Here is a 13,039-nt window from a genome sequence, read left to right as displayed (position 1 = left end):
GGGTTTTCCAAACCAATGCAACTTGGCTTCTACATCCAAAACACAAGGCAGAGTCATAGAAAAGATACACAGTTTTTATTCTGACTGGGAATTCTTTGGCAATGGCCCTGGCTGGCACCCTCAGACACCCTATTCTGAGCCAGAACTTCAGGGATGAAGGCAATAGGGATCCTTTTCCTGGGCAGCCCTTGGCAAGGCACATGAGCAAGTCACAAGGAGAATTAGCCCCCAAATGAACAAGACCATATAGACCTGGGTTTGAGACGAACCCAGGGTGAGAAGAATCCATTAAATATCTGAGCTGGAGGGAGACTTGAGAACTGCTTACATGGGGGTTCTCAAGATGTGTTCCATGGCACTTTAGGGGTTTCTATCCTTCAACCAGGGCAGATTGTCCCACGTGTTTAACCCATCAGGCTTGTATGAAATGTGTCATCTTAATCAAATAGGTTCTGGGAAGGAAGGGAAGGGAAAGGCAGGAAAGGGAAAGGAATGGAAGAAAAGGGAAGGGAGGCAAAGTCATAATTACTAATTAAAGGAAGTCAGACTAAAACAAGAACATTCTCTGATACAGGAAGCTATTACAAGTAAACCCTCCTGAAATGGGCTAAATTGTATCCCCCACAAAAGATGTTGGAGCCTTACCCCAGTACCAGTGACTATGACCTTGTATGGAAATTGGGTCTTGGCCAACAAGTTAAAATGAAGTTATCAGCGCGGGCCCTAATCCAGTGTGAACAGTGTTCTTAGAAAAAGGAGCAAAGTGAACACAGGCAGACACAGACACGTACGGGAAGAAGATGACCTGGAGACACAAGGAGAAGGAAGTCATATGAAGAAGGAAGACAGAGATCCGAGGCAATGCGCTGCAAGCCGGGGATGCCACAGATTATCAGCAAACCACCAGCAGCTACGAGAGAGAAATCCTCAGAAATCGAGGCTCCAGAACCGTGACAGAACACATTTTGGTTGTTTTTTGGGTTTTTTTTTTTTTTTTGCACCCGCCACCTCCAACATATGGGGCTGGCGCTGTACTCCGTTGAGCCACAGGCACCACCACGTTTTGGTTGTTTAAGCCACCCAGTTCGTGATGCTTTGTTATGGCAGCCCAAGAAACCAACACATCTGCCCATCAGAAGGCCTGGTACTAAGATGTCATGTGACACGTGCAGGCCCTCCTTCTCTCTTCCAGGCAAAGCTGGCAACAGAGAACCCCGTGAGGGTGATTATCAGAAACCTACAGTGGCAAGTGGCTATCGGTTGCTATCAGATGCCACGGCCTCATGGGGGGTTAGGAATGAGGTTTTAAGGATGGGATTCAGGCTGATAGTCAAACATGCACCCACAAAGATGTTAAAATAGTGAAATATTCTCATACCTAAGTGGCTAATTGCCACTGTCCCAAGACTGGCAAGTGTATTTTCCATCCTAACCACCCCAGTCCCTCCCCAGAACCCCCAGACCACCCACATCCAACATTTGAAATAAAATGTTATTTTCTATTGGTGCGTTTGGAGTAATATAGCTTAGAACAGTGGTGTTCAAATACTTTTGACCATGAAATGTATGCAGACTATGACACAGGGTTAACACACTTCGTGTGTGTGTGTGTGTATGTACACAAGTGTACAGAAATATATCAACTCATGGTAAGTGTATGTGTATGTGTACACAAGCTGAGTTTTTCAGAAACAATTCCTGGAGGCTTACCACAAGCAATGCACTCTTACATTTTCTATTCTATTCACTTTTTTTTAATCTTTTTATTTTTTTGAGACAGTCTCACTCTGTTGTCCTAGGTAGAAAGTTGTGGCATCATAGCTCACAACAACCTCAAACGCTTGGGCTCAAGTGATTCTCTTGCCTCAGCCTCCCAAGCAGCTGAAACTACAAGTGCCTGCCACAACACCGGGCTATTTTTAGAGATGAGGTCTTGCTTTTGCTCAGGCTGGTCTCCAACTCATAAGCTCAAGCAATCCATCAGCCTCGGTCTCCCAGAGTGCTAGGATTATAGGTGTGAGCCACCACAGCTGGCTTTATTCACTTTTGGAATGATCATGATCTACTGATCACTTTCATAACCCATCAGTAGTAAAATCTCCATCTTGAAGAATCTGGACATAGAAATCCTCTTGCATTCGAATTCATATTCTGCTGCTTCCAAGCTAATTGCCCTTGAGCCAAGTACTTGGCCTCTGCTTCCCAGTCTGTAACCTGGAGGCTTTACTCCTACTGACTGGAGAAGGTGGATGTGAGGATTAAACCTATTTAAACCGCAAAGCACCCTCCTGGGGTGTAGTGAGCGTCTAGTACCTGGCAGAGGCCATTGTGATGCCACACAAGACACTGAGACCCTTGGCTGGAAGGATGAGGATCCTGTGTAATCCTCTAACATCCTCGTCCTCCCCATCCAAGCCCAGCATGCACACATTCTTCCCTATCTCTGGCTGACAGCAGCAGGGCTCTCACTGCCTTACAAGGCAGACAGGGGAGCCAGGTCAGGTGCTGAGCCACGTGCTTCCAAGAGACATCCATGAACCTGGCACGAATCCTACCCTGGAGAAGTGAGTAATAAATCCAATTATTATACACAGGAGTGATGTCCTAGGTGTTCAAATATGATAGTTGTTTCTCCTAAAGGGGGAAATTGGGGTGGCTCCCAGGGTCAGGCTCCATGTCCTCACTGAACAAGGAAGCCCCAGGCCCCAGCACAGCCCCTGGAACATAAAAAGCACCTTAGAAATACTGATGGACTCAATCATTGAGTGCACCAAAAAGAAGGTGATCTGGGAGAATCCAGGCATGCACGGATGGACAGAGGGAGGACGCTCCCAACACAGAATTCCTCAAGGAGTCACTTCCAGAGAGATCAAGATGGTGTCCAACTTAATGAAATCCAAAAACTCATTCCATGGAAACCAGAGCCAACTTCCCTCCCACCCCCTCATCCTCACAGGCCTGTATTGGCCCAGAAAGACTGAAGAAGGAAAATAGGAGTCCAGATATGGGATCTTGGACCTCAGGCCTGTGTCTCTCCCATACAATCCTGGTGACCTGGAACAAGTCATTGCCTCTCAGTCTCTCAAATGAAGGATTTGGACAAGATAAGCTCTAAAATCATCTTCAAGTCCATAAGCCCTTTTTCTGTACATGCCTTTTTCTTCCCATCTCTTGCTTCCAACTACCCAGGGACAGTCCAGTCTGAGATGCTATTTTCATTTTTCTGGATGTTTGGCCCATAAATCTGGGTTACAAAGAGCTGGCTAGGTACAAAGTGTTCTGGTTACTATTGTTATGAAATATATTGCACCAGCATTTAATGGGGCAAAACCATAAACCACCATTTTATTCGGCTCATGATTTTATGGGTCAAAAATGCGGAAATGGCTTGACTGCACCACTCTTTCTGAGGGGCTCTCAGGAGTCAGTGTCAGCAGGGTCTGCACTCATCTGCAGGCTTGGATGGGCTGGACATTTGGGATGTCCCCATCCAGGACAGCTGCCTGTTAAGGCTGGCTTTTGACTAGGTGCTCAGATAAGCCCCTCCTATACGGTGGTCCAGGCATGTCATCTGGCTTCCTACAGAGCATGTCATCTGGCTTCCTACAGAATGAGTGACCTAAGAGAACGAGAGCCCAGGGGCTCTATGACCCAGACTAGGAATAATAGGGCAAAACCTCTCCTGTATTCTACTGCTCCCAAGAGAGTAACTAAAGGCAGCTAGACTCAAGGGGAGGAGCCACAGACCTCACCTGTCAACAGAAGGTGTGTCAGTGAATTTGCAGACTTGTCCTAAAAACTGTCACACCAGGCATCCACCAGACTCTCAGCAGAACACAGAGAGAGCCTTGTGTGACCTTGGCCTTCCCTGCCCACCCCTCCCCCACGACCTCAGTGCCAGCCTGGGATGCACACATGTGTTATGATGGCCCCTACTTTTCTAGATCTTGTCCTGTGAGGGTCCTCTTCTCTTCTCCAATCAAACCTTGCCCGCCCTATGTCCCATTCCCTCAGGATCCCACTCTATCCAAGATCCACAGGGATCCTAGCAGGATAAGAGAACCCCTGATCTGTGTTTAACACGCTTGTCTCTAAAAGATCTTTCACTGAGTGATTAAATGAGGGAAATTCCAGACATGGCCAGTAAGCAAAGGAGATGAGGGCACACATTTTGAATCCTGATGGGTTTCCAATGTCCACCAGGGCTTGAATTTAGAGGATATAATCAAACCAAAGATTCATGAAATCACATGAAGTCAATGGGGCTGCACATGAGGAAATACAACCCAGAAAACTGGTTCCTATTTCTCTTCCAACCTGCACGTGGTTGTCAGGCAGAACATCTACCTAGATTTCAGCTGAGCCAGTTCAAGACAGGGCTATCTCCATCAGCAATTCCTCTGAATTAGCATTTATTTTATCCCCACTTGTTACCCATATCAGACTAGACTAGTAACCCAGTTGGCTAAGCCAAGTGAAAAAAACTGGTTAGAACTGGAATGGGGTGGATGATGTTTCTGAGATGCATCACAATGGGAAACATGGTGCAGAATGGGTAGACTGGGAGGGAATGTGTCCCAGGAGCTCACTCCTCCGGGTCTTGGTAATTTATTTTCTCTTTCTAGAATGTTCTGCTCTCACATATCCATGTGGTGGCTCCTCCACTTCATTCAGGGCTCTGCCCAAATGTCGCTTTCCCTGGCCACCTAGCATTCTCACACCTCTTTCTTTGGTTTATTCTTCTAATTTTTACCCATAAATATTCTCTTTGGGGTTTTTTGGGTTTTGTTTTTTTTTAACTTATTTTCTGTTTTCCTCACATGAGAATATAAGTTCCATGAAAGCAGGGGCTTTTTGCTGTTTTTCTTTTCCTGTTTCCTACTATATCTGCCTTTCCTAGACCAGTGTCTGGGACACAGCTGGCTTTCCATAAGTACTTTTTGAATGATCAAATAATTCAACCAATTTCACTGGACTGTATCCCAACAAAGTGAATCACAATAAAACAAAGAATAGTGGAGTAGAAAGGAAAAAATGTGGAATGGAAGAGATGGGGGAGAGATAGGACATTTGAGATGAGAGGAGGCAGGGAGCATGGTTTGCAGCTGGCCAACCTGGATGCGTCTTCAAACCTTTTAGGGAGCTTTTCTTGAACCATTGATGCTCAGTTCTATCCACGGACATTCAGACTCATTTGGTCTGGGGTATGATCCAAGCATTATTATTTTTAAAATGTTTCTATCTGATTCAAATTTGCAACCAGGACAGAGAGTAGTGTATTACAACATTCTGGTTATAGAAACTTGATTTAACCTCAAGCCTGGCTATAAGGCTGTGCACAGAAGAAATACTGGCCGGAACTCTTAACAGTGTTGTCTGTGAGGAATCATGCTCACCAGCAGTAACAGCCATAGTCATTGCCCAATAGAGCATGTGGTTCTACCAAATGTGGGAATGAAAACTCTCCTCTCTCAGCCTCGTTGGCCTGATGCTACCTTGGGCAGGGTGTCTGCTGGGGTATCTTTAGTGTCTTCTCTGCACTGTATGGATTAGACAGCCTTGAAAGTCATTCCCTCTTTGCAGAGTAATGAATAGGATACCCTGGAATTCTAACCTCCTCCAAGAAAGAGTGTCCCTCTGCTCTTTCCCCCACCATCCAGCTAATCACTAAGTCTTCCTCTGCTTTGGACCAAACCAAGCAGAATTATAAAGGAGGCCACGGCTGACTTCCACAGTAAATTCAGGTTCCCTCTCCTCCACGCCCCTTTAGGTCCCAGGTTTTATCCAAGTTCACTGTGATTCCCTGGAAAAAATAGCAATGACGCTGATACCAACTACCCTTTCCTAAGATCTGAGTATAATAAATCTGTACTACAGCTGTGATGCTTACTTTACATAATGATAGCCAGCACTTACCCAGCACTCATTATGGACCAGACATCATTTTAATTTTGCATCTATTAGCTTATTGATCAATTCTGCAAAGAAGACACTGTTATATCATCCTCATTTAAAGATGGGGAAACTGGGGCACAAAACAGCTAAGTGACCTGCCCTAGAAGACACAGCTAATAAGTAACAGACCAAGGCCTGAATCCCTGACTGTAGAGTCTGGGCGCGTAGCTGCCTCACGGAATCTTCGTGTTCTTAATGACAGTCTCACTAGGCAGATACTATCTCCTGCTTTTTACAAGTAAGAAAACTGAGACAAAGCTAAGTCCAGGGATTTTCTCCAAGTCACCATATTCATTTTGGGTCTCAAATCCATTCTAACTCCAAAGCCTGATGGTGGCTCCCAACCACCACTTGGCTCTGCCTCTCTGAGCTTAGGGGAGAAGAAAGGCCTCTCCTGTCCCTGCCAGACATGGTTTGAGCTTGCCTCTGGAGGTCAGGAATTTCTCCCATGGCCGACCAGGTCAAGAGGTGGCCTCTGGACTGGATTCAGAACCTGCATGTCACCATTTGAAATCTGCTTCCCGAGGCAGCTTCTGCTCAGACTCTCCTCAGTCTTCAGCAAGTGCAACTGACAGTCCCATGCAGGATGGAGCATCACCAGGTTCCAGGTGACAGGCTCAGGTGGGCGAGGGACAGCCTTTGCGTCACTGAGGAAACCAAAGGCTTGAGTCCCTGCAGCCCCCGCTCGCAGGCCCCGGAGGCCGCACCCGAATACTTTGGAAATGTGTAATTCGCACCCTCATCCTCCTCCCACGGACCTGGAGTTCAGGCGCTGCTGATTCATTTGGAGAAGCTCCGCTTTCCACAGCAGCATGAGGAAGGACTGTTCCCCCGCCAGAGCCATGTGTGTTTGCCATGATTCATCAGATCGTCTGCAATCTCCTCAAAAATAGCCCTTACGCAATCCAGGAGCCGCTGGGAGCCTTGCGGCGCAGGGGCTTCCCCTCTTAGTCACCCTCTGGGCCTCGATCCACTTCCACGCAGCCACGGGAACGCGAAGGGACAGGCACATGCCCAAAAGAGGAACTTGGGAAATCAGCAAACAGGGCGAAGGAGGCAGCCCCTCGGGGTTGGCAACCGCGATGAGGCAACCTCGCAGCTGTGCGGCTCCTGTAGAAGTGAAACGTGCTCGGTAAACAAAATCTCTCAGGGCGGGGGTGGCCGCGGGGGTCTGGGAAGGAAGAAGGGACAGGGCTGGCTTGCTCTTTCCACACATTCGGATGTTTGCTGCTGGGCAGGCCACAGCTGCGCCGAGCCCAGGCAGGAAGCTGGGGCAGGGAGGCGAGGGGACCCAGAGGCTCCCAGCTGGTGCCCCCCTGCTGGCCCTTAGGGCCTCCTGGTCCCTCTGGTGTGTGGCTTCTGGGTGCCCATGGAGTCACTCTGGGGAGCTTGGAGCAAACAGTGCGCTCGGGTCCTGGCTGCAGAGATTCTGGTTCAGTCAACGAGAGTGGGGCCCACTGGCGGGCGCTGTAGGGTTGAGACGTGCTTGCCGACTCCGGTGCCACACTTGGTAGTCTGGAAACTCGAGCCAGAGAGAAGGAACAGTCCCAAGGTTACACGGCAGCTAGTGGCCAAAGCTGGACTGGAACTTCATACTGGTCTGCAAAGCCCTGAGTGATCTGATCTCCCGTCACTTCTCCGAATCCTCTGACCACTTTCTCTCCCTCTTCTCTCTCCCCCCTTCCCTCCCTCTTACTATCTCTCCTTCTCTCCCCCTACCTGTCTCTTCCTCTCTGTATCTGAATGTGTCGCTCTCCCTTTCCCTCTCCTCCTCCCTCCCTCTTCTCTCCCTCTTTCTCTCTCCCTCCCCCCCCCACTCCCCTCAAACACACCAAGCACCCTCCCACCCCAGGGAGTGGGCACCATGACACCAGCAGCCCCCAACCTGAACCCACCGGGCCAATGCACTAGCCCTCAGTGTCACATGTTTCTCTTTAGGGGTCTCATGGATAGCCACAAACCAGATTGTTTCTGTATAAATGGTGTCCCTAAAACATGCCCTATAGGAGCAAGGACTGCTTCATAACCCACATGTCAGGGTGACCACAGCCAGAAAACGGTTGTCCCAGCCCAAATGCCTCCTGAGGAGGCCCTTCTAATGATGCTGCCATTGTAGTGTGCTGACTCCTGGACTTCACAGTTTACTGGCCCCCACCTCTTTAACTCGAATCCAATACCTTTTTGCAACCAGTCACAACCCATGCGTGCATACCTATTTACCAATCATAAAATGATTTCACAAATCTGCTTGGTCCTCACAGCAAATCAGGGAGCTAGATGCCACCACCCATCATTTCACAGATGAAGTCTCTGTGGACCAGAAACTCAGCTCGCCAGCCCCCAGGTCACACAGCATCGGATGGAACCAACACTGCGCCTGCCGCTGAGTCTGGGCAAAGCCCAGTTCTTCGCTCTGGCCTCCAACCCAGCTGCCACCACACAGGGTTTGTGATTTGTCACCCACCTCAATGCCAGGCTTTGCCATGAATCAGGTCTGGCTATTGGCAGTGGTATCCCTCTCCTGGGGCATGGTGGGGGGTTGCCATGCTCAGCGAGATGCAAAACATCAGGCCTCAGCTCCTGCAAGTCAGTCCAGTAGAGGAACTGATAATGCCCTCAGGAAGCGCACTATCTCAGCCTTCATTCTCCAAACACCAGAGCCTGAAACAAGGACGAGGGTTCAAACAATTAATTTAGGAGGTGACCCAAAGGAGCAGGAGTGAGAGGAAGGGACAGTGAGCTGGGAAAGAAGAAAGTCAATGGATGTGTACACTTTTGAAGTCACCCTTGTAGCTGGGAGCTGGAATCTTCAGGGCCCTGATCTCCAGGCTATGCTCGTGCTAAGCTGAGTGGCAAAAAATCAGTCACGTGTTCCCAGCACCTAAGGCGGGAGGCTGTGAGCAGGTGACTGAATTCACATGAACCACCCACTACGGGTGCAGCTAAAGACTAGAGACAGGCCAAGGGGATGTGCCACAGAGCACCAAAAACGTCTCCCAGCAACATTAATGGCATGAACACTGCTCACAGTCTCCCCGGGCGACAACTTTGAGTATAGTCCAAGTATGTTTAAAAGGAAAAGCTGGTCACGCCTCCCATCCAGCTATGTCCATCAAAGAGTCACCATTATATATGTCAACAATTTCTCATCAACTTCCTGTGACTAACACCTGGCATGAGGGACCTTCCCCCAGCCTACAGCAGCACAGAGGGTTCCCAGGTACCCTTTCCTTGGTCTTCAGCCCGGCTCAGTCACACCAAAGGTCTAGCAGGTACCGGGTCTTCTATGGTGGACCCAGGCTGTCTCCAGAGTCCTACCCTCAAGACATCCTCCCCAAGCTCTTGTCACACAGCCTCTGGGAATCAGCTAGTTTACAAGGCCCGTGCCTGTCACCCAGACTCCTTGTTGCACAGATGTGGACACGGAGGGGAAGAGACCGTCCAAGGCCGTCTGCAAGGTGCATCTGGTCCCATAGCCTTTTGTGTGTAGACCCCGAGCTAGCTACATAATTTGCAGAGCCCAGTGCAAGAAAAAAAAAAAAAATTTTTTTTCAAAAATCAGTAAGAATTTCAAGATGATTACAGCAAAGCCAATCAAACCAAGTGTGTAGTCCTGAGTATGGGGCCCTGTGCCATCACTTGGGTCATGTACCTGTGAAATCGACCCTTTGCAGTCCCTGCCTCTCCCAAAGAAATTCCAAAGAGATGGTGTGGGCTACTTCAAAACCAACAGATTTCAAATCACATGAGCCTAGTTTAAATCCTAACTTTGCCTCTCACTTCTGCAACTCGGAGATTAATCGCTTATCCCCTCGGAGCCTTAGTTTCCTTACCTGTAGAAAGGGGACGAGATGGCAAAGTGCATGTAAAGCAGCACACGAAAGCCACTGAGAAAATATGAGCTCCTCACACCCCCCACCTGCTGCTCCCTCCTCCATATCAGTTTCTTCCCCTTTAAGCTCAAAGCACCACGCTCACCCACCACCACTACCATCATCAACCTAGCCATGGTGTAAACCACAAAGTAACAGCTAGACAAAGTTGGGGACAATGTCACAGCAATGCCACGTAGGGTCAGGTCAGTGTTCCAGGGAGGGCCTTAGACTCCCTCATCCTCAATTGTCTCCACCCTTATCACTGGAGCCATCAAGTCTGGCTGCACCCCTTCCCTCTCCAAGGAAGGGCCACAAGTCCCCAGGGCTTACAATTGTTTGTCACCTCTGTTCCTGTGGCAGGAAGGAGAACAAAGGGAGAGTGAGGTTGCATTGGGCCTCCACTGACTCATCATGGCACCGTGGGCAGGTCGAAAATGATGATCTTTGACCTCAGCTTTCCCATCTCTAAAATGGGGCTAATGATGCCTGCCACTCAGCGCCAGGATGTTGGGAGAGCACTCATTACAGTTGCCATTGGTGCTGTCATTGTGCTTTAGCTAATGATATGCTGCCTTGGGGAGTCCCCAGAGGGCTCTGGGAGGTTTGGGAAAACACATTCTTCCCCATCTTCAAAGCATCCGTGAGAAGCAGGTAGGAGGCAAGTGTCAAGTTATGGGAGAGGAAAGACAGTCCTGAGAGGTAAGTGCCTTTGTGGCAGAACAGGCTGAGAAGGCATTCCTGGGGGCCCCTGTGGGAAGTGTAGTGGAAAGTACTCAGCCTGTGGTGACAGAGATACCTGAGTCCAAATCTGTCCTCTCCTGGGACTGAGTCAGCCAGCCTTGGGCAGGTCAACCTCTGCAAGCTTCATCCTAAAGTGGGAATCACAATGCCTGCTTCTCCCAGTGGTGGCGAAGATAAAATGAAAACATGTGCGTGCAAATGCTGGCACCCAATAGGTGCTCAGCAAACGCATGTCCCTGGCCAACAATGAGTACAATGAGCAGGATGTCCCCACTTGATGTTCACGTTCGACACTGTCTTTGAAAGTGGTTTGTTGAATCTCCTCATCTTCATAATTGCATTTTACATCTTTGTTAGGCCACGAAACGTGCAACTCTAGATTCAGAAAGTGTGGTTGTTATGAGTGACTAGGTTTCCATCATTCTCCCAGGAACACCTGGCCCTGGACTCCTGTCAGGAGAACGTGGCGAGTGAAGGGAGACCCAGGCTCCTGTCACAGGCAAAGCCTGGCTGGAGGCACAGCTATTTTTGAAGTGTCCGCTCAGTCCTCCAGCAGTGTGCAAAGACCTCACACACCCCTCTCATTGACCATCCCAGCGAGGGTTCACCTGAGACATGGTGGCCCAGAGAGTTTGAGTGACTTGGCCATGATCACACAGTGACTGAGAGGCAGAGCCAAGAGCCAAACTGAATTCGTGGCATCCCATGAGCACATTATAATGTGGCGCCCAAGGGCAGAAACCCGGCTGGAGCTGGCAGCAGGTTGAGACTGTCTTGCCCAATCTCTCAGCTTGAGGCTGAAGAAACAGGTGCTCAGAGAGGACAGGGAAAGAGTTTGGAGGGACTGAACAAGCTGGGGCCCATGCCGAGGGCCTTCTCTTTTCCCTTGGTGGGATGGCTCAGGGAAGTGAGTGGGCGGCCCCTGGGGCACTGACCACAGACACATGCTGGCCGCTGACTCAGACCCAGGGTAGCAGGATCCCCTGCATATGAAGAGGGGCAGAAGTGCTTCTCTAATCCCAGCAAAGCACCTAGCCTTATCTGTCATCATCCAGCTAAGCACCTACTGTGTGCCAGGCGGGGGCATAAAGGCGGGGGCATAAAGGCGGGAACCACTGCAGCCGTGCCCTCCAAGTGGAGGGATGACATTGTCCACACGGTGTAGGTGGGAAACAGAAGCTCAGAGAGGTACTTGCAAAGCTCCAGGGTGGCAAACACATCAGGTGATGGGATGGTGGTGAACCCCAATTCCATGGGACAGAAGATCCTCATCGGAAGAGGCTTCTGGGCCTCACCGTCTGTACCTCTCCTTCCAGCCATTCCTCCACATCCTCCATAATAAAGTGGTTGTTAGGAAAGTGTTTAAAAAGGCAACAGCAATATGTGAAACTTGGTAAACGGTCTGTGAAGCTAGTGAATGATGCCCCATGATCATATCAATGTACACAGCTATGATTTAATAAAAAAAAAAAAAAGAAAGAAAGAAAAAAAAAGGCAACAGCAGCCGCTCAGGAAGATGACTTGTCAAAAGTCACAATGGGCTTGGTGGCAGAGCTGGGCCAAGAATCCAGAGCAAACCCCGTGCTGGCCCCACTCTGTACATGGCCTCTATATACCCTGGGCCAAGGGAAGAGCTCCAGGGATCAGGAGGCAACAGTGACTATGTAATTTATTGTCCAAACTAGGACACTCCTGAGAGGGAAAGGGGGTGTTTTGAATAATTACACTAGGGCAACAGGCACAAACCAGACTGTCCCAGGCACAATGGGACTTAGGGTCACACAAACCATGAGCCTGTGATGGGGCAGACACATGACAGGAGCTTCCCACCTCTCTGGATTGTAATATCAACCCCGAAAAGTAGAGATTAGTGCTGTTTCTCTGAGTGACAGATTCTGAAAGTGAGGCTCGGGGATGGGGGCTGAAGGCGGGGTGGTAATAAAACCTGCTAGGCCCAGGAGCTAACAGGCCACAGCAAAAGACCAATGAGCAGACGGACTCTGGGACCTGAGAGAATGAAGAGGCAGACAGGGAGAGCCGTCCCTGGCCGGCCCACCTGAGGGCGGGTTTGTGGCTGCTGTCTGTCCCTGGTGACAGAACAATGCCGTGGCAGGCTGATTATTAAACATTTTTAGTTTACCCCTCAAGAAAGGGATCCCAGGGCAGGCCAAGATAGTAGAGGGTCCTGTGGGATAGGGGCCGGGAAGGGTCCTGTGTAACCAGACCCTGGGCCCTGGAGCTGCAGGGAGCTCTCATTCCTGGAGCTACCAGGGAGCTAGCAGGAAGCTGCTGCGTGTGGCTTGGCCTCCCTGGGCAGTGGCATCTCTGCAAGGGAACCCCTCAGCTTCCTTCCTTTTTATTGCTAAGCTGGCTGGAAAGCAGCCAATGGGAGTTCCAAGGGCCAGGAGAGCCCTGAGAGATGCACCAGCCTGGCCATGCAGGACAGGAGGCAGTGCCTGGAGCTGGGT

General features: G+C 49.7%; 1 protein-coding gene across 1 annotated transcript; it reads right to left on the bottom strand.

The window, feature by feature from the left end:
- Positions 1-5,949: 5,949 nt before the first annotated feature.
- LOC128563434 (uncharacterized) lies at positions 5,950-11,843 on the bottom strand. The gene is made up of 3 exons (XM_053558691.1): positions 11,639-11,843; positions 8,420-8,570; positions 5,950-7,470 (listed from the first exon to the last, which is right to left on the bottom strand). Exons 1-3 carry the CDS (start codon positions 11,841-11,843, stop codon positions 6,903-6,905), a joined length of 924 nt encoding a protein of 307 aa, XP_053414666.1. The 3' UTR covers positions 5,950-6,902.
- Positions 11,844-13,039: the final 1,196 nt, after the last annotated feature.

The sequence above is a fragment of the Nycticebus coucang genome, chromosome 13 (genome assembly GCF_027406575.1).
Source record: "Nycticebus coucang isolate mNycCou1 chromosome 13, mNycCou1.pri, whole genome shotgun sequence".
NCBI classification, from domain to species: Eukaryota; Metazoa; Chordata; class Mammalia; order Primates; family Lorisidae; genus Nycticebus; species Nycticebus coucang.
Note: the sequence above shows the minus strand (reverse complement) of the source record. Positions and strands in the feature narration are given on the sequence as shown.